At 43.1% G+C, this 22728-nt stretch overlaps 1 protein-coding gene across 2 annotated transcripts in view; it reads left to right on the forward strand.

The window, feature by feature from the left end:
* The window catches only part of NEXMIF (neurite extension and migration factor), a 231815-nt gene extending 218772 nt beyond the window's left edge, over positions 1-13043 (forward strand). For both annotated transcript variants that reach the window (XM_081178672.1, XM_081178673.1), the window contains one exon: positions 281-13043. In XM_081178672.1, the coding sequence (XP_081034798.1) occupies positions 281-4566 (4286 nt within the window). In that variant the 3' untranslated portion in view covers positions 4567-13043. The remainder of the gene's footprint in view (positions 1-280) is intronic.
* Positions 13044-22728: the final 9685 nt, after the last annotated feature.

A 22728-nucleotide genomic window follows, 5' to 3' on the forward strand; every position in this document is an offset into this window, starting at 1 on the left:
GATATGCTAGTTTAAGGGTTGTTTTTAATTTGTGAGTGAGAGTGTATATGCGTGTGTGTTTTAAAGGTAACATCAAATAAATTAAGTGAATAAACATTGGTATACTGACAGCAATAATAATAATAATAATAATAATGCTATTTTTCACATCATTTGGTTCGTAGGAACCATTTGCTCCACCCTCCATGGAGGGATGAAGATTCAGATTGAAAATTCCGAGGGTCTTATTTTTCCTGCTCCCTTTTCTCTCCACCCCTCCTTTTCCCTCTCATTCTTTCAGAGTCACAAGACCTGGATGGGGAAGAGAAGGCTTCACAGGATGCAGAGGCCGCAGTTCCATCTCCACCGCTGTCATTCCCAGGTGCTCTGAAAGAAAGCCAAGGGGGCAGCCGCGCCCAGCAGGCCCCGGCTTCAAAGAAGTCCTGTTGGCTGAACCCTCCCTCTCCCCTGAGGCTGGCTGATGTAACTGACCACATTTCTGATGACTCCTCCTCTGTACACGCCATTTCACTCACATCATGCGTCTCCAAGGGCATGAGCACCTGGTCCCTGCCCGGAGACTGTGAGAAGGCTCCATACAACATTATGGAACCTGGGAGCATCTCAGCCCTCACCGGTGACTGCTTGATGCAGCCAAGCCGGACCTGCCTGGGCTACTTTATCGAATCAAAGGATGGCATTGATTCAGAGCCAGGAATAAGCCTGAAAGTGGGTGATATAAATAGGGATTATGACACCTGTTCAGTCTCTGATATAGGGATTCATTGCATGAGCACAGGGGAAACCATGAGATATGGGGATCAACTGCTTTCAGACCAACTCTTAAGCTTCCCTGCGCATAAATCAAGGGCAGCAGACAAGAGAGATGCAGAGAAATCTGACAGCGATTCAGAGGACCCCACTCAGAAAAATTACTATGAGGGATTACTCTTAGACAAGTGCAATGGGGAGGAACCTTTACTAACAAATCCCAGCCAGGAGTGGGGTTATTTTGAATCTTTCATCAGTGAAAGCAAAATCGAGCTGCTCGACCTTTGCTCCAAAAATGAGCTTTCTGTGAACCTGTTTTCTGAGGAAGATGTGGATAATTACATGTTTGATGATGACTCAAACTTGGGAAGTGACGTCTGCTCCTTAAAAATTCGGTATGAGTCCTTCCAAGACAGTGTGAAGGAGAAGGCAGGTTCTCTGCAGGACGATGCCCAGCTTAATTTCTTCCCAAACGTGCTCAGTGGATGCCCTAAAAAGGAAGGCCGAATGGCCTTGAAGAGGGGGCCTCGAGGGGCCACTGATACTTCCCAGTTCAAATCTGAGGAGAGCATCATTTGGGGGGAAGAGGAGGCAGATGGAGGAAGGGAGGATGACGACGAGGAGAGTGAGAAAGTTGCCTTAAACAAATCTTGCACCAGTACAGAAGTGGTACAGTACATTTCTCCCAAAAGAAACCACTTCTTGGAACTTGTTAATTCCACAGAGGATCCCGGGGACTTCAGTGATGACAGCACCTGTACTGAATCGTCTTTTGATGTTCTCCAAAATCTTAAGGACTGCAATAAGTACCTGCCCAGAGACCACTCCAGTTCCTTCATACAACAGAACTATGGCCTGCGAGCAAAGAGAAAAGTGAGATACAGCGATGATTACCTATATGATGTGGATTCCATTGAGAGCGAGAAGATTGTGGATAAGAAGGAGGGGCACCCAGATGGACCCAAGGAGGAGGATGATGATGAATGGTGCCCAAAGAAAAGGAGAAAAGTTTCTCGCAAGGAGCCCCCAGTCATCATAAAATACATCATTACCAACCGCTTTAAAGGGCAAAAACAAATGCTTGTCAAGCTTTCCAAAGTGGATCCCAGCGAAATTACAGTGACCCTGAATGAAGAACGTTTGAAAAAATATGCCAAGATGGCCCCCCTGAAGAGCTTTTGGCAAGAGAAGTGGCAGAACCGACTGAAATCAGAACTTCAGTGCAAACAAGGTTTATATCTCAATGGCTCTGAGGTCTCCTCCTTGCCTCACCCAAGGAAGCGAAAAGGCAAATTGGCCAATAGGCACAGGATTCAGAGAATCAAAGCTATTGAGCAACCCATGGCCAAGCCCGGCTCTTGTTCTTCAGACCCAAGGCAGGTTTGCCGCAGAATTGGAGATAGCGATGCAGGCCCAAGAGGGATGCAGACCCTGGCTGTTGCAACACCCAGCTGTGCAAACGGCTTGCAGCTGAATGACATCGCGAGCCTTGCCTCACCAAAGGAATTCAAAGGGCCCGAGAGGAAAGTGTTGCGCAGGATCAAGTTCAAAAGCGAAGCCAGGCTGAAGTGCAAGCAGATTAAGGCAAGCCTGGCAGAGGCCTTGCCAGCCTTGGAGAACCAGGAGCCTCTTGCAATGGATGAAAGTGGTCCTTGCCCTGCAGATGGCTCTCGCCTTACCGAGCACAAGGAGGATAAGGTTGCTAAAAATCCTCCAGCTTTCCTAGCTACCACCTGCTCTTCAGACAAGGCCCTTACGTCTGCTAATCTTGCTGCCAGTGTGCCCCTCATCCCTGGAGGGTATCTGCAGACACTGTTAGATGCCTCTGATTTGTCAAGCAACACTGGGATCTCTTACTTCAGTCATCAGCAGTCAAAGCAGCAGCAGGAGGAGCCCCTCCCTGGCCTTCTTCAAGCAGAGAAGCCGTTCTGCACTCTGCAACCTGCCCAGAGCTGTGTCCTGTCCCCGCCAGAGTCAGAGCTGCAGCAGTCACCAAGCCACTTGGAGATGGAGCCCAGCAGCTTCGGAGGCCTCTGGCCAGCAAGCAAAGCATCTGGTGGCAGCAGCCAGGAATTTCCGAGTGATTTGCGGGAGGCTCCTGCACAGTCGGCTGCAGAGTTCGGGAGCTGTGCAGGTGCAGATGGCCCTCCAGCCTCTGGTTACAGTCAAGTAAACCTGAATAGTAGCAAACTGCCATACCAAAAAAAGTACATGTCAGATAGCCAGCAGTCGCAGTCAGAGGAATCTTTCCAGTCGTGTCATTTCAATAATAGAGAGGGGCATTTTCAGTTCCAGCAAGGTTCGCTAAGCACAGACGACGGGAGGCTGATTAGCTTTGAGTCAGTGGGCTCTTTGTCGGTTAGTTCCAGCAACTTCAGTTCCCTAAGTTTAAAGTCCTGTGAAAAGGATGGTGAAGATGACATTGCAGATGATTTCTTGGCCCACTGCAGCCCCAAACTAGTGATTCAGCAAAGCATAGATGAAATAACACCTTTGAAGGAGTCTACGGACCTTTTGGATATCTCCAACTTCACTCCTGACAAGTTCCGCCAATCATCTCTTTCAGAAATGTCTCCCCCAGATACCCCTAACCTTTCCCCACAGATAACTGGGTCGGAAGTCAAACCACTGGGGACCATGAAATGTTTTCCTGAGAGCTCCCAGGCTGTGCTGAATAACCCTGAGAAAGTCAAGTGGGGATGTGGGGTCCTTCAGACGCACCAAGATCAGGCTGATAATGGATTTACTTTAAATAACCACCAATTCCAGTTCCATATGTTTAATGACGAAGATTCTGTTGGCCTTCTTGAAAAGGGCCCATGCCTGTCAACATTTGATGAGCCATCTGGCCAAATTAACAGCAACGGTAAAGTGTCAAAACCGAAGAGGAAAGGTTCATCCAATAAAAATATGGGTGCAACCCCAAACCCTCCACAGAAAACCGTACGGAAAAAAGCACCCAAAGCCAGCAAAGGGACGGAGAAGGGGCAAAGCAGAAATTCTAGACAGCCTCCCAAATCAACAAGGAAAGGGAAGAATGTGGCTGGAGCTCATGACGAAAAGGCTTTGAGCATTGGTGGGAGAGCAGCACCTCCACTGAACAACTCAGCCTCGGCGACAAAAGCGTTGGTGGAATCCATCCACCGTGGTGGCCCGACCTCCATCCAGATAGGGAAGCCTAACGGGCTCCCTGGGGAATGGGCCCTGGGGAAGGACAACAGCGGAGGCTGGTCTGAAGCAAGCCTAGGTAATGCTAACAGCCTCCTCAATGACGATCAAAGGGAATTTGAGGAGCCGTCCAACATTTTGTCAAACATAGCATCTGGAATGGCAGATGTTCAGAGATTCATGAAGGTCTCCATTGAGCCACTGTGGGGGCCCGTTTCTCATAACAATGCCTCTGATGTATTCCAGCCCCCTGAATCAAACAGCCTGAAATTGAAAACTCTTAAGATCCTGGCTGGCACATCACAAGAGTCCAAGAAAAAGGTGAATGGTGGTTCTTCTGCAACGGCAAAGAGTCACAAGCCAGGGAACAAGGGTTTGAACAAAGCCAGCGGCCGAGCTGCCTCCTGTGATCCTGGACGTCCCAACTGTTCAGCTGGGTACTCCCCAGACGTTCACTCTCCCTTTTTTGATAAAAGCTATAGTAACCTGAGCACTTTAGCCAAAAACGAGCCCACCCATAAAAAGCTGTATCGGCATAAATCCACTTCTAAGTCACTGAGAGATGACAACTGTAAAGCAAAGCAAGCGGAGCGTGAGCAGGTCCGTAAGGACCCGTCTGCGACGGCTTCATTTGAGAAACTGAGGTAATGCTGCACCAAACTCGCTGGAATGCCCCCTCCCCCTACTACCTGCTAATATTTTTGGGTGGTTGTTCTCCTTTATGTTCTCAAAAGTGCATGAAAATACTTATTTCTTGCAAGCTACCTAAAAGAATGACCAAACTTTTTTTCCTCTGGCTTGGCTGGGGTTAAAAACAAATTAACAAGGCTACTCCTTTTTTTCTTGCTGTTTGGCTTCTTCAGTTTGTATTCATTTGTTTTATTTTTAAGGGCTTGTTTTGTGCTCTCCCTTTTTCTGAAGCTTTCAAAAAAAGGAAAAGACTTTTTTTAACTTTTCGGTTTGAAAAATAAAGAGAAAAAAGAGGTGGTGCATCCCCCCCTCCCCCTAAAAAAGCCAAACAAACACAGCATTTAGTTTGCAAAATGACAACTCATTCCTAGTTGTGCACCATGTGGCTTCTGGGTCTGCATTCTAGCCCCCTGCTGTTTATATCCTAACAGGCACCATAAAGCTTCATCTATCCAAGTTAGAGCATACATGACACCACCTGACCTAACTAAGATGGCATAAAATGTTTGGTTTTTCTGCAGGGAAACAGACTACATTCTTCTTAAAGCAGAGAGCATTTTTTAAAAACCTGTATTTGGAGAAGAGACACCTTTTTCTAGAAAGACATTTGATGCTTGCTTGGGTTCCTCCCTTTTTTCTTTTTTGTCCCCCCACCACTTCCTTGCTCAAGAAAGATATATATATATATAACAATGCCTTGTAATATGTTCAAGTGTTTAAGTGCTGAAATCAAAACTTTGAAATTGTGGGACTTTTCATCTTTAACAGCAAATCTAACATAGTATTCCCTGTGTTTCAGAAGTCATACTGTTGTACAGTTGTTGATGCACTATTACTGACAACAACCACACAAATTGTGCCAAACTCTGAAGAATTGATGTACTGTACATATTTTTACAACTCTTTATCAACAATGGGTTGTGAGTGTTTACTGGAGCTATTTTCTTTCTTTCTTGATTTTTCTTTTGCCTTCTGATTTACTGTAAACATTCCACTGATACGATTAGCTACCCCCCTTCAAAAGCAACCACTATGAAAATGATGTTCACTTATACTGTAATGTACCAAAAGTTTTATGGGCATGACTAAACATGTGTGTGCCAAATTAACTTACCTCATTTCATGAATTTTTGCCCTCTAGTAGGGAGGCCAGGAGGACTTTAAAATGGAAACTGGGAAATTACAGTGCCCTCTGGAAAGTATTGATGAAATACTTAAACCTCATTCTGTGAGTGTTTGATTGGAGGGTTTTAGACATCAAACAAAATCACTCTAGGTAAATTTACTGGAAACTCAAGTGTGTACATTAGTCAGTGAAATGAAGAGCAACAGTTATACCGTCGCCTGTTTTCTTTCAAGCAAAACCTGTAGCTGGAGGTTATTTCAAAAGCAAAGTTGTATTGTTCATATTTGTAACTCAGTTTTCTATATTTTATAATACGACTTGGGATAGATTCTAAAAAAAAAAAAATAGTGATGGGGGGAAATGGGAACCAATGCATTTCATATACACTGTTTTGGTATTTTGTTTTGAGCTGTTTCGTAGCCATTTCTACGCTTCTCCTGTTAGAAGAGCTCTCTGCTCCAAGCTTTGGTGTTTTCTAAATGATTAAAAGAAATTATTGTTTGAAGGGTTGTTTTGTTTTTTTAAAAAACAATTTCTAATGCAATTACGAATTTGTATGTTGACGTCATATATCATACAAATATGGAAGTGGAACTCTTTATGATCTCGTCAAGTTGGGGACTAGATATAGGGGGGTAAGTGCATTCTGGGGACAGTAATAAGTGCTGGCTGCTTAATGGCAATGTACTTTATCAAAAGGCCTTATTTCAAATCTTACCCCCCACCCCAAGTCTCCTCCAAGGAAAAAAAAATACATTTGTGAACCTGAGCCTGTACATTTTGCTACTGATTTTTATGAAAACTTGATAATGGAAAAGGCCTCTCAGCTGGGTAGCCTTTTGGAAGCAAATGTAGCTAAGATTAGGACCTGCTGTACTGGGAAATGATAAAGTGACTAGGGATTTAAGGGCATTTCCAAAGAGGGAAGGAAAGCATTGAAGTGACCAAGGGTCTTCAGCTACTTACCACAAAGTCCTGTTTTGTTCCTTTCAGTGTGGCACAGTCATGACTCCCACTCCTCCAGATTATAGCCTTGGGGTTCATAGGATGCTTCCATGCAGCAGCTGATTGTGGAAATGCTGCTGCTCACATTTTGCATGGGATCCATACAATACCGTTTTCATCAAGATGCCATCCCATACTGCTTCACATTTCAATCAGGATTTACAATTTCCACAGCAAATCTAGCGAGTAAAACAAAAATAAAAACTTCATGGAAATTGAAATCTGAATTAAATTCCAAGGGCAAGGTGGTGGTTGCTTTTTGAGTCCCATCATGTGGACTCTGCCCCCCCCCCCAAAGCCTGCATGCATGAGCACAACAAGCTGCCATGTGGAAGCACCTATAGTGGTGCCTATTTTAATATCTTTCTCCTTCAGGCAGATATTGTATCTGATCAGCTAAAAGCAAAGGTGGAAAGGGGCATTAAAAACAAAATCTGGTGATTTAATAGTTCTATACAGAAAAGTTATGGGTAATCAGAGGTTTGTTTTGGCCTGATTGGCACCTGACCTTTCTTTCACATTCATTGGGGCTGTCTGAATATTTAGCCAAGTTCCTCTTCCTGTAAATTGGAAGATAAAGGATACCTTAACCATTAGACTGCTTTGCTGCAGCCCTGAAAGCAATACACTTGCATAGCTTTCTGCAACCTGGTGCCCTCCAGATGACAACTCTCATCACCACAGCCAGCTGTGTTGGTCCAAATCATCTGGAGGGCACCAGGTTAGAGATGTCAGCCCTAACTGATTTACATCCTGAAGAAGGAAGTGTCAGATTGCTGACTCTGGGTCCGTCTTAGTGCTACTTGGTGGTTTAGTTCTAAGATCACATAGGAGCCTGATAGGGCTGCCCCAATACATTTTGGCACTTGAGGTGAACCACAAAATGGTGCTTCCACACCAGGGAAGAAGGAGGGAGCGAAGATCTACATCAGGAACAGGGGCAGGCAAAGATAAATATCTACACTGGGAGCAAGAGGAGAATAAAGATTTACATTAGGAATAAGAGGGGAATAGAGATCAGTATCAGAAACAAGGGGAAGAATCAAAACAACCTTACACAATGGTTGAGGTGGGGAATAAAAGGCCATCATTGTGGGAGGTGAGGCATGCTTGGAATTATGCTTGGCAGGAGCAGACTCTAGTTGACCTAAGTGGGTAGTCTCCTCCATTTCCTCCCTACAAGTAGGCTCTGCAACCTGAGGCAATTGCCTCATCTTGCCTCATGGGTGAGCTGGCCCAGCACATTTTGGCACCTGAGGCAAACCACAGAATGGTGCCTCTCCTGCCAGTTTAGCTGTGGAATAAATTTTACTTTGTTTGGGGGGGGGGGTAGAATACAAAACCAGACTTCTAAGCACAATTCCAATGCACATGACTGTAGCCACCACCCACTGATGTTTTGTGCTCTCTGGAACTTTGAAGCCGTTACCTGCTTTTAACATTCAGTTCCAATGCCAAGAATCATTGTGTGAGCCCTGCATTTCCCCCGCACTGCCTGCTCAATGCATTCAGTAAAACATTCAAATATCCACTTCAAATCCCAACCTTCTCATAAATCTGACATGGTCACCTTCAGCTCTCAGCCTAGTCTACCTCACAGGATTGTTGTGAGGAAAGAAATTTGTGAGGGAAGGGATTGTGTACAACACCCTCAACAGATAAATGGGATGAAAAAAGATTTAAAATAGGTATAGTTGGGGGTGGGGATACTGTTATACAATATACAGTTCAAAACAAGATAATCTTCCTGTAGTATCCAAAATGGCCACCTTTGCATTGCATGGTGCCTTGCTGTGCACACCCATCGACATATGTGCACACAGATATCAAATGCATCCCGAGATTAATTTTGCAGAAACTTTGGGAATACAGCTAAATCTGCAGTCCTGTGCACACTTACCTATGAATAAGCCCAACTGAACATGGTGAGGCTGACTTCTGAGTAAGCATGCATAGGTTTTTGCTGGGAGTACTGAAGACTGAATAGCATGTAGTAACTTTTATAATGGATGCTAATATTTGAACAATACACGGTTTTCTATATGTTTCCTACATCCACATGCCTCCACCTTTTGCATGATTATCAAGAACTGAAAGGGAAATGGATATCTTTCCCCACTCCAGGCTAGCTCCAGCTGTGGAATACAATCTGGAGAACTATCAACAAGTTTAGAAATCAAAGGTTTTAAGGGTGACCCAGTAATGAGAGGTTTTCTTTTTAAAAACAAAACAAAAAACATGCCTGCTAAGCAGAGCAACCATAGAAAGGAAAAATTAAAATAAGCATCAAACAACCAAAAACCATTTTTTTAAAAAATGAAACCAATTTTTCCTCTGCCATGGTCATGCCACCATGATTTCCCCTCTAAATTAAATTAAATTCACAGCCTAACCCACAACTAATACTTGGAAGTAGAGAGCCAGCAAGGTGTGGTGGTTAGAGTACCAGACTGCAACCTTGGGAGACCAGGGTTCAAATCTCTGCTCGGCCATGAAGCTCACTAGGTGACCTTGGGCCAGCCAACGCCTCTCAGCCTAACCTACCTCGCAGGGTTGTTGCGGAGATTAAATAAGGACCATGTACACCACCTTGAGCTCCTTGGAAAAAAGGTGGGATATAAGTGCAATAAACAAAACAAACAAACAAAAACATAAATTCTGTGGAAATCAATGGGGTTTACTGAAATCTATGCATGCTTGCCCAGAAGTAAATCCCACCAAATTACATGAGATGATACTCTTAATTAAGCATGAAGGTGTTAGTGTCATTAAAGGCAATGTTTTGATTGCATGTGCAACCCACTTTTGTGCATGTTTACTTGTAAGTAAATCCCACACTTTCCCTAGTATATGTGTTTAGAAAAGAAAAAAAGCCCATTACTACCAATCTTTTTAGGAAGAGGGCAAAGAGTTAAGTTTAACAGGAGAAACACCTTTGCTTGGCAGCTGCATGCAGGACCAAGCCATCCATGAGCAAAGGTGAGGTGAGGTGACCTCAGGTGGCAGGATCCACCTAGGGCAGCAGCTCCCAAGGTTGATCTTTATCCCCCGACCCTTCCCTTGTTCCTGCTGTAGATCTTCCCTGACTCCTTTCTTCCCTGGCGAGGAGAGGGAGCACCGTTTTGAAGTCCTCCTCAAGTGTCAAAATGTCTTGTACTGGTCTGGCTGTATTTGGAGAGGGAATCTGCCCGATCCATTTTTGAACAGGCGAGATCCAAATGGCCCGTCAAATTACACGCAGGGTAGGAAGAGGAAACCCCATGGATGTTCAATAAGAATCAACACCCTGGCCAGAATTGCAGCCCGAGAATCAGAGGCAATCTCTCTCTGCTTTCAGTCACCGCAGAACTGAACTGACTCAGGAATCAGGGGAAGGAAAGTCACTGGAGCCAAATGGAAACTAGGTGAAATATACAAAGATTCTCCCAAAACGAGCACAACTGGGAGCAAGGGCAAGCTGTTAGGTCATCATACCTGATTTTTATACATTTAATGATCTGCGGAGGGAGTGGAGATCCACACAGGGAAGAAGCAGGGCTGAAGATCAACATTGGTAAAGTAGTGGCTTAGACTTCTCCTCCTCCTCCTCCCCTTCCTGGTCCTCTCAACTGCTGTCCCTCTCTGGCCTCGGTGAAAAGTCAGCAGAGTTGTTGCCTCACGGGGGGCTTCTGGGTGAAAAGGAAGCATGAGCCAAGATAGAAGACAAGGCCAAGGAAGGAGAGGGGCAGCAGCTGAAGGTAGTTTTAAGCAGAAGTGGCACCTATGTGTTGGGTGGGGTAGATCTGCTGCCCCTGTGGATTGGGCAGATCCTGATGTCTGAGGTAGACGTCTCACATGGCCCAATGGGTGGGCTGGCTCTGGTAGGATGCTATAATCATGATACTGTACAGTTGGAAGGGATTCCCAAGTTTCAGCTAAACCAGGGTTTTCCTAACTTGGATCTCCAGCTGTTGTTGGACTACAACTTCCATCATCCCTGACCACTGGTCCTGCTAGCTAGGCATGGAGAATGGGAATTGTAGTCCAAAAACATCTGGAGACACAAGTTTGGGAAACCCTGAGCTAAACTAACCCCATGCAATGCAGGAATCACAACTAAAGAATCCCTGACAGATGGCCACCCCACCTGTTTAAAAACCTCAACCATCTTCACCTCCTTTCCACTGGCAGGATCTCACTGGTGCATATACAAAGTGCCCCCACCAGCAAATTTATTTGTTTTAAGAACATCCTCTATCTCAATTTGCATTTTGCAGGTGCTTCTCTTTCTCCCTTTGCCTAACCCCACTGATGTTTATTACCTTCCTCCCAGCTATAAAATACAGAGTTAACAAGAAAACTCAAAGAGTATTCTTTCTCATCAGGCTTCTTCCTCTGCTAACTGCAGGGTGGACAGGAGAGGCCACCATAGCCCACATACTTGGCCCCATGTCTTCGCCACAGCACCATCTCCCACTGTGGGAGGATTTGGAGAATGTTGATGCCATCGCAGAGTGGATTTCTTTGGGGCCAATGGCTGCTGGTGATGTGGATGCTTCAAACACACCATTGGCCCATAGCAAGTTCAAGACTTGCTATGTACTTGAAACAAACCATTGAGCCAGACCATGTTGAATCCCTGTCTTGGGATGTGCTTGTGATGTGTTGTTGCAGCTGCTGCATGATCAAATAGCTTGCACAAACCCACACCCACCCAATACCCTGTCTTGACTTTCATGCTTGGTGCTCCTCTTTATTCCAGGTACCTGTGAGAGGCCCTGTGGTTTGATTTCCACAACTGCAAAATAAAAAAACTACTTAGAACCATAGAATTATAGAGTTGGAAGGGACCCAAAGGGCCCATCTAGTCCACCCCCTTGCCTGAAATACTTACTGCTCCCCATGCTAATTAACATGTCACAGTGCACCTCTGCGATGCTGGTTCACATATAGTAAGCATGTGGAGACTGCTTTGTGTCACTGCCATTCATGGCTGACACCAGGGGGCAGGGTGGGGGTTTTTGTGTGCAGAGAGTTTCTGCACAGGCTTCATTTTTAAAAATAGTTTAAAAGTTTACGCTGGTCTGAAGAACACTGTGTGGCCCAAACTGCATGGGGAGTTGGTGAACATGAAGCTAGTGAGGTATAAAAGCCTGGAACAAGGTGGTAGAATGGATGGTACCATTACAGGCCACAGGTGGGGCAGGGGTTACATTTTTTTTAATGCTCCCCAATGTGAAAAGCTCCCTGCAAGTAGAAAACTAGCACAACAGGAAATGGTAGAAATTTAAACATCATGCACTAGGGTTTGTTTTTTAAATTAAAAGTAGCACTTCCTACCCTCCTCTAACCCCCGCAATCCAAAAGAGTATTCCCAGCCTGCAATCTGATGTGGTAAATCTGTTCTACCACCTCATTCCGCTGCATATGTGGATTCCACCTAATTTAAAGTCATCACCTCACAGGGGAGCTGAGCCTTAACATGTAAACTGGCCTTGTATGCTATGCGTGGAAGTAATGCTGGCTTCCACTCCCTGCACGGGGCAGGCAGGTGTAGGTGAGCAGAGGTGCCACCCTACACCTTTTGCAGAGACAGCCCTGGGATATGAGCTGGTTACTGTTGTTCTCCAGCCTGCACCAGATTTGAGGAAGGTTGGCATTATGTACCTGCGGAGCCTTCTGAGAAGTAAATGCCCAGTCCTGTGAATGGGACACAGTGTGACACAGCTGTGCTTTTTCAGCTCTGCTTCTAGTTGGGCTTCTTGAGAGGAAAGGGTGGGGAGAGGATTCCCTCATGGTGGAAAGCTTGGCTTGCTGTGGCCGAGGTCTTTTGCCAAAAGCAGATTCCCTCCACTCTGACCCTGAACTGATGTTTAGTGCACCCCATGTTCCTACATAAACCTGTATCATGATCCATACATTCAACACATAATAAGGTATGTTGTACTGAAACATGCAGCAATAGTTACTGTGTTTCCTAATTGTGCAATAGGACATGCATACAGGATGTAAGGACACAGTGATTCTCTCTTTTGCAGTATATTGACAAACCTGCACTCGTAATACAGGTGTCTCCCTCCCCACTCTGCAACTTCTCCCCATTCCCTGTTTTTAATTCAGACAGGTGCTGCCTCCTCTGCTCGCTTAGCTCCTTGTGTATCCGCCTTCCCATGCACACTCTATTTCTCTCAGCCTTTTGTCGTCTTACCACTCACTCTGTTAAAAGTTGTTTGTACTCAATTCTCACACCCCCACATTCATTTGTACTGCTTGAGTTCTCAGACTCACTCTCCACCCCTTCCCTTGGAAACCCCCCCTAGAAAAACAAACAAACAAACAAACAAACAAACATATTGGTGCACTGCCAACCTGTGTGCTGTGCACATTCCTTACTTCTACCTCAATTTAGCATTGTCATAAGCACCTTTTTTTTCTCATTCCTGCATTTGCCAAAAACCTCATCCCCATCTCTACCATCACTTGGCTCAATTTGGTGTTTTCTGTTTCATTGCATTGTCCACCCCCAAGCTAGAGATCTGGAACATTGCAGCTATGGTGTCTGCTGCCATCGTACATCTCCCTTTCCTTCCCTGTTGCTCTGCCATGAAGCCCTCATGCCCACCCTCTGGCTTGTTCCTGCAATGACACATCCTCTCCTGCTTCTTGGCATCCTCTCCTTTTCTTTTTTCCTTTTCTATCGGCTGCCCCACCTATTGGTATAAACTGGTTAACTTGCTCTCCTTCACAGCTCTTCTTAAGTGGTGCCTGGGTTTCCACTGGCTCTTGTTTCGTTCTTGCTCTTAAAACTCCTGTGGCATTTATACATGAAGTGAGAGCAAATCCTGGCATGTCTATACAAAGATTATCAGGCCAGCAACGCTTCTGAAAACTGTTTGCAAACCAAATGTCAAGCAGGGTTCTAAACAGAGTTAAAAGCCAACAAGTATATGAGGTGGAGGGTGAGAATGCAATGTTTTTGTCTGTTGGAAGTCCAAATTGATGCTGTTTTCAAGCAAGCTGCCCCTAGCCCCCCTAGTCCATCTAGAGGTTTGCCTCTAAACAGGAGAGGCCACCTAATTTTATACTGAAGCTGGACAGGTATTTTTCAAAAGGGTTCAAAGGGGCTGGAAAAGAAATAGAATTCCCCATGATATGTACACACATTTCTCTCCCCCCCCCACTGTTCCCTTTGCTCAAACAGATTTTTTCAAGGAATACAAAAACCTACTGAACTTATTTCCCAGAGGCAGAAGTGGTATAAGTGTACAAACCACCAACAGTGGTCCCCTTTTCAGCTCTGTGCCAAAACTACCATGTGTTTTAAACCTCCAAATGTGAATATTAGAGCCACTTTTTAAGATTTTTGGTATTAGGATCCAAGTGCAAAAATGCAAGGTTCATCTCCGTTTTGACTGTTGCAGCATGCATATAAAACCATGCCCTTTCCCTTCTACATACTTGCAGATAAGAGCCCAACCTACTCCTGGCCACCCATTGTGAGTGTTTTGAAGGGAAAGCTGAAATGTAGACATGTGGACCCTTCAAAGCTGCTGCCCTGTGGCATGTTTTTTCAACGCAGATGTCAGAGAACCAGAGTGCAGAATTGTTTAAAGAGCAGGGACTTTGGCATTCTGACACATTTAACATTATAATGTGACAACTGTCATTATTGTGGCTACCACAAGGCATTTTAGCACACACTCCAAATCCCCAGGAAGCTTTGAAGCAGGTTGCCAAATGTGAAATGCTCAACAAAGCTAGAGAGGGTAGTTTTAGGAGATAGGAGTTGCTTGAGAGAGACTTTGCTGCTGGTGGCTTACACACATTACTTTTGACCCAGATTTACCTGTGGTCAAACAGTGAAACACACTCCAAGCTGTTTACCAGAAGGGAACATGGAAGTAGTATCCACACCACACCCATATGGCAAAACTACTTTCTTATATAATGTTTAAATAAATAAATAAAGGTCATATAACCCACCCATTCTCTTTTCTTGGCCCCCGCCCCTCTAAGCATTACTTGCACCAGTGGAACTACGGAAAATCATTTTGCATTATGCCTGAACCAAGGCTACTGAGATCAGTGTTTAAGAAAGAGACAAGTCTATGAACTGTAGGTTGTATTAGATTATAGCATTTAAAGCTTTGCATTCTCAGCTCTGCATATTGCAATTCCCCCAAGCACCTCTGAGGAACTGTGGCTTGAGCCTCCACAATACCAGTTTGAGAATGAGCCCCTCTCTTCTTTTCAATGAGCTAACCATTTTTTAAAATAAAAAGATGCAAAAAAGGGGGGTGGAATTAAAATAAAGTATGGTATATCTTTGGCTGAACCAAGGCTTTTTCTTAAAAAAACAAAAAAAACAAAAATCTGTTTCTCAGGTAATTAAGTGACACTAATGACAATGGAGTAAGAGCCATTGGGGGGTGGGGGGTGGGGATAAACTGGAGCTGAAGCAAAGCAGAAGGATGTTTGAGAGAGAGAGAGAGAGAGCAGAGTTAGCAGGTGAGTTTACTGAGACGTTGAACACTTGGTGCGGGGAAAGGGAAGAAAGAAATAGCCTTTTTTTAGTTACCACTACCCTTGTAGAGACAGAATCAGAAGCACAAAGGGGGTGTATTTAGAAACTGTGAGATAGGCAAGGGAAGACCCAGTTAAAACTCCCTTTTGTCTTTTACTCCCAGTTGGAAGCAGGGTAGAAATCTAAGGAGATGCTCTGTTTCGTAACCCGCAGCCCTGGCTGTGGGCACTTTTAATTGCTGCCTACAGAGATTTGAATGTACTGCTCCTTAAGTTTAACTTCCATAGAACCAGAGGCACCTCTTTATTCAGTTGCTTACTGTTTTATGGTGCTAAAGAAAACTTTTATTCCCCTTGAGTATTATGGAAGCCCTATATGGCCCTTGAAATGAATGTAACATATCCATTTCTGTTTTTAACAGTGTACACACTGCAAATTTAACATGTTTTGGGGATAATTTGCCTTTCTTCTTCTTCTTCTTCTTTTAGAATGAGCTTTATAAATATTCTGTAGAGTCAATTGAAGTATAATTCTTAAGGATCACTCTAAGACGCCTACAAAATCTTGTATATTTTTAAGTGTGCCAATTTGTAAAATATTTTGTAAGTGTATATTTTTCTTAGAAAAGTGCTGTGAAGTGATTGTATGTGTGAGGTTTCCCCTTTTTGGCACCCCCTCCGGGTGCTAATAAAAGGATGTACACTTAAAAGGTTTCTGGTTTTAAAAACCAAAATACAAAGAAAAAAAAATTTAAAACTTTTTGTTGGGAATTTTGTAATAAAAAAGAAATTGTCGTGAAAGAGTGTAGTGATATTGTGTAAAGGAAACTGGAAAAAAAATTGTGAGCGCTTTGCTGTTTTATAGATCCTCTTGTAAATTATTCTTGTAAGATTTTTTTGGTTTTGTTGTTCTTGTTGCAAAGGTTTTAAATATTTGTGACTGACTATGTACGGTGGAAACGTCATACTGTTAACTTGCTGAGTTTTGTTATATTGTTTATGGAATAAATACAAATAAAAATCTCATTTTAAGATGATGTATGTGAAGAAATCAAACTCTCATTTATTGAGTATCGGAAGGCAAAGTGAGTGGTACCATGGTGCGGTCTCTGGCTCGAGTTATCCATTCTTTTCATAGACTTTTGCTTGGGGTCATGTTCAAAATGTTCCCGATTCTAAATTTAAAACAGCAACAACAATGCTTTTTCATGGCAGGGGGCAGGGAGGGAACAAAAATTGCTCACATTTGGTTGTATGTAGTCCCCTTAGAAAACCAAACTTCAGTATGAACGGCGCAGGCTATGGTGAGACTTGGATTGGCATCTTCTTCTTGCATAGCCACAAGGAAGAGTTTAGAAGATTCTTCTTCCATTTCTGCCTAACCACAGTTTGCAGTGTCATCCAAACTGTGGTTTGAAGTTGACTTGCTTCAAATAAACCATAGTTAATATTAGCCAGAGTTTGAAACTTTAAACTTCACGACAGGCCAAAATGGAAGCCAAAGCTTCCACATTCCCCATAGCTGTTGGGGCAGTGCAGAGTGCACAAGCCTCACTGTGGCTCATTCAAGTCGTATTCAGCTATGCTTTAGTACAGATATAGCCAGCATGGTATGCTACAGATATTGTTGGACCACAGCTCCAATCTTCCTTGACAAGTGGCTATGCTGGCTGGGTCTGGGTCCAGCCATTGTCAGGAGTCAAGAGTCCAATAGTGTCTGGAAAGTACCACAGTGGCTTTGCTTTGTGTGGTGCCATGCCCAAATGCAGCCAATGGGTTTTTCTTTTAATTGTCTTTCACTACACTCATCAGATAATTCTGTGCTGCCTGTACAGCTTCAGAGCTGGCTTTCTCTGTCAGCAATGACCCCATTACATTTTTAGTTTGAATAACTTAGCCATTCAGTAATTAAATCTGGAGATTCCCTCAGCTCACAGCAGCCCATTTGAAGACATCTCAAGAGTCAGGGAACTCTTCCCTCTTCAGCCTCCCTCTTGCCTAGTCACATCCAGACTTGGAATATGCAACACTCAGCCTGCTGACTCCTACCTCATCACACTGCACAAATCGTACAATGCTGCCACTCATCCAATGCAAACTCATTCCGTTTTACTCCTTCACTTCACACACCATCCACATAATCCATTATCTCCCTCACAGTTGCCAAACTATCAATCACTCTACTGAAAAGATACTGCAATACCAGGAGAGAACGAAAGCATTCATTGTTGCTTGCAGCAATTTGACTTCCACCCAGGTTGCAATCTCCCACTCAGAGATGGGTGAAACTGCACCCTCTCCCTGTTCCTCCTTCCCCTCACCAAGGAGTGCACTCTGAGATTTCCACCTCTGCAAGCAGGGGAGCCAACTTGAATAAAAGATTGGGGGTAAGCCCCGTTCCACATAATCGATCACATGATGCTGTGTACAAACACCATTTGAATAGCAATGCCCATCAACTTAGTGGGCTGGCCCCTTCAATTATTTTAGGGACCCCAGCCCCTGGGAGTTGGCTCCTACATTCACAGAAGACATTCCACCCACACATGCACAGCTACACTTGGTTCTACTCACCTCCTCTGCAATTCTGCCCCTAGAAGGATAGGTAGGGCTATCTGAGAAGACAGGTGTTCTTAAAAGCCTTCATCCTCGCTAACTCATTGGCTGTCATAGTATAGTACACTTAACAGGAAGATTTTAAGCTGGGTAACCCGTAGTCAGCCAATGCATTACAAAGGAAGATGGTAACAGATTCGGTGGAGGAGGAGCAAAAATAAAGAATACCTGTGGAACCTTGCTGTAATATGGCAAACTTGGTAGAAAGTAAAGAAATTTAAATATATAGAACAGCATTTTGTACTTAGCAAATTTTTCAGGTTCTGGAAGAATTAGCCTTGCTGAATTTCCAGTAGGGGTAGTTATGTATGATATAGGTGGAATCTACACACATATAAAAACCATTCTGAACATGTGTTTTTAAAAAATACATTGAATTTTACATAAGGCTCACCATCGCCATCTAATGTCACATTGTATCTTGCACTTAAAACACACTTAAAACGTTTTATTTGACGCTGTATAGCTGAACCCATAGATTTCAGTAAAGATTCAGTTAGGAAATTGCTATCTGTTGAGAGAGAGAGAGAGAGAGAGAGAGAGAGAGAGAGAGAGAGGTATATGGATTTATTCAGACAACGTATTTTCAGTCACTTGAATAAATAAAATGATTACTCGATACTGATTATTCCCTCTCCGGTATGAATATCTGCAGCTGAGATAATGTCATAGACAACTGAGATGTAAATAATTTGATCTAAGAAGCAGTACAAGTTTTTAAAACATCTTTCTAGCAACAGAAAGCCTCTTATGTAAAATCTTTATAAAATCTTTCTTACCATTTATTGTGTGGAAGAACCAGTAAAGAGTGAAATGTTGCAATGCGGTCCCGTTTATGAGTTCTAATAGTGTTTAATACACAATAGTATATTTTGAAAATATATTCAAATGTTATTATGATAAAATGATGACCAAGATGATGACCAAATTGCATCTGCCCTCTGAAAGACTTCCTAATATAACTGGAACTTAATTGAGAAAAACTACTGCAAGCTAAATCCACATGTGGTGGCCAAGTTACAGTAGCCAAGGGATGTTGATCTCCACAGTGAAACAGACTAGAGAGAATAAGGAGTGTGCAATTTGACCTAGAGCCTGTTTATTTTTATTAACTGCTAACAAAAAGGAAACAATCCTTTTAACATCAGGTTCTGTTAGAGAACTGATATCCAGTCTAACTGGCAGTAAGATTGTACTGTATAGTGATTAATAAAGGCTCAAATCCAACAAAATATAAAGCAGAACTATATTAGTACTATATTATTGAGTATTAGTGTAAAAGCCCCCACCATCTTAAGATCCAAAATATTTATTTGAGATTATATTTTTAAAAACTATGATTTTTCCAATTTTCCTTTTATTAATTTCCTGCTAAAATATGTGTGTTCGCTTTATAAAACTGAATAAAAATATAATTTGAAAGGCAAAACAATGTGTGTTTGGTAAAATCAGCTACTTCAGTTATACCAATCCCACAGAGCTGGTCCTCCTTTTAGGTGGAGTGGAGAAGCAACTGCTGAGGGGACAGGAGGAAGCCCTCCCACCTTTGCCCATTCCCATTCTCCAGGGCTGGTGCTCCAGTGCCAGCTGTGTTTGCTTGTTGCTTATCTGGGCCCATGAACATAGCCAGGATTTATGTTTGGGGGGAGGGCAAAGCACCCACCTGTTATTATCCTCTGTCTGGTTCTATCTAGCAGATTCGGAATGAAATGTCTCGACAACGGTTGTTTTAAATTGCTTTCTTTCGCTTTCTTTCCATATGAACCTACCTGGACCCTGAGATCATCCTCTGAGGCCCTTCTTCATATGCCTCTTCCACGAGATGTCCGGAGGGTGGCAACACAAGAACAGGGCCTTCTCTGCAGTGGCTCCCCGTTTGTGGAATGCTCTCCCCAGGGAGGTTGGCCTGGTGCATTCATTACACACCTTTAGGCGCCAGGCAAAAATGTTCTTCTTTAACCAGGCCTTTAGCTGATTGACATCCAATGTCCTTTTAAAATGGGTGGGGGGGGGGTGTTATTGGGTTGTTTTGGTTTTTATTTTGATTATGTATTTTGTGTTTTTTATATTGAGATTTTATCTTGTGAACTGCCCTGAGATCTGAGGGTATCGGGAAGTATACAAATTTAATAAATAATAATAATAATTTTGACCCCAAGTGCTCAGAAATATCCGTCAAAATCTTCAGTCATTTGAAAACTAGGAAGTCAAATTAAAAAATAACATCAGGGAGTACCTTTCATGTGGTTAATGAGCATATTTTGCAAAATTACAAAGAACACGCATTTTTCATCTTATTTTTTAAAAACATCTAAACTAAAAAACGTTTTCTTAGATAGCAAAACAGGTGGAACTTGTGCCAGAACTGTTGGTTTTCACAGTCAGCTAAATGACTAAGACTAGACTTATTTTCATAAAGATGTTTCATTTTTCTTGAAAATACCTTGCTTTTTTGGCAGGCTTTTTTGGGGGGTAAGTCCCTTTAAGTCCCTTTTCATCTTTTTAAAAAGTGACTAACAAGTGCAATATATAATAATAAGATGAACCCTCGCCTTCCAAGCTGTTGTTATTTTGCTGGTCCCTTAGATAATTAATTTTTGCTTCTTTTTAAATGCTCTGCTCCCATCTTAAAAAAAACCTGTTTGCTTTGCTTTATTGCGGTAAGCAACCGGGGTGAGGTGGGGGGGGGAGATTTTTAATAAGTAACAAAAACACAACGTCTCCTAGTCAGTATTTAGTTTTTTCCCTTAGGTCAAGTGGCTGAATATTGAATGGTTCCAGGTTAAATCTTGGCACCATCGTATCCCAGGAAGGATTAAATTTCACATCTATTCCCCATACTGTTTTCCCATTATGAGATTACCTCTGCTTAAAGACTACTCTGCTGTACCTTTACTCAAAGCTACCTTAATTCCTTTTCTAATAATCCTAGCCTCTGTAAGATGAGAAATGGTTTTCTTCCATGCTCTGCCTACCAAAGAGAATGCAGTTATTTAAATGCTTAGCAAATGGGATGTGTGAAATCTCCTTCTCTTGCTCTCTGACCAGGGCTGAAATATTCTTGTCCTCAGAACAAGGAAAAAGGAAGAAAGAAGCAAGATGTGCAGTCTCACTGGCATAAGACCCTGTGATCTGAATATTAGATCAAAGGAGATGGCAGATGCTTAATGGTGAATATGAACAGGTGCACAGAATGCACCTAAACCTACAAGGTGTTTGGAAGCCTGTGCTCCAGGTAATGGCAATAGGTCCCTGCTATTGAATTATATCCCCTTCCTTATCTTCCACCATTTATTTTCCTATATGTAAACCCCCTCAGGCAGTGCCTTGATTTGGCCACAAAAGCACCTACAAATGTATTCCTGCAGCTCATGTCCCTGCGAAAATTGCCCAGCTAGGGAAGGTTTGTGGAGCAGCTGCTAGACTCTGTGTCATATGCGAGTTCTCTGCTTGGGAAGAGGAGAGGTTCTATTTTTCTTGCAACCACAGTTCAATCGGTGTACTTTAAATGTATTGTGTTGCGGGGGGAGCAGGGGCTGGGGAGGAAAATGAATAAAGTGCTTTCTCTGTTTCTATTAAAAGAGTTCATTTCTTAATTTCTGCCTCTCGCTATTTCCTATTAAAATTTATTCTTCCAATTCACTTGGGCTCTGGACAACTTCTTCAAATATAATGCAGAACAACTGAACAATTTCTCTCTTGGTATTTTAATTTCATGAACCATACAGACAACAGGCCATTCTGCATTCAAATGGAGCACTTCATCTCCCAGCGAGCCCATCTACTATGAATATTTGCTATACCCCAGCAGAATGAAACAGTTTCACATTCTTTCTTAAGATTACTCTCATTCAAAAAGGAATCAATATCTTTGAATGTACAAATGATGATTTGTATGTCTTCTTTTGCCCCAGCTGTTCTTCTTAGTTCAATTTGTATCCAGTCTGACAAAGTGGGCAGATGAGAGGGTTACCTAATTTTCTCTTTACAAAAACTCTGTGAAGTAGGTTGAACATAGAAGGTCTGGTTCAGTAACCTCCAGTTACCTTCATGGCTAAGCAGGGACATAAGTCTAGGGTCTCCCTTATCCAAACCCCAAACCCTGGGGTCCTGCTGTCTTCCCCACAGCATGTCCCCAGAAAGTAAGTTTCCTCTGGAAGAGAGGGGCTGTAGCCTTGCATGTAGAAGATCCCTGATTCAATCCTTGCCATCTCCAGTTTTATGAACGGATTGTTTCTGTACAAAACTCTTTTAACGCATGGCTCCAAGTGAAAATTACAAATAAGGAGCTGGAGGTATGGTCCCCAAACTAAGCTTTGGGCCACTCAAAATCATACACTCACCTTCCTACAAATCCTCAAACAAATATACTCCCAAGCCTCAGCAAAATGCAGAACTAACAATATGGACTCTAATACTATAGCAATCCAAAGAGGCATGAAACAAGGATGCCCACTGTCTCCCTTCTTATTTATCTTGGCTCTGGAACCCTTGGCAATCCGAATCCAAGCAGCCACAGACATCAAGGGAGTGGAAATAAAAGGCAGAACCTATAAATCAGGGCTCTTTGCAGATGACCTAATGGTCACAAAACCAGACCCCATAAGCATAGCAACCTCCCTAATCAGAGAACTCAACACATTTGCAATGGTGTCGGGCCTACAGGTAAATTTTGCAAAGTCAGAAGCTATGTGCTTCAACACCCCTCCTCACACCCAAAAAGAACTCACTAATGTCACCAAGATAAAACTTTGCCACACCATGTTCTGATACCTAGGGGTACAAATAACCAGAAACCTCAAGAAATAGTACCTCCACAACTACAAGCCCCTGTGGCGACAAATTAACAAAGACCTAAAGAGATGGAACAA

Source organism: Podarcis bocagei (genome assembly GCF_964188305.1).
Source record: "Podarcis bocagei genome assembly, chromosome: Z".
NCBI lineage: Eukaryota > Metazoa > Chordata > Lepidosauria > Squamata > Lacertidae > Podarcis > Podarcis bocagei.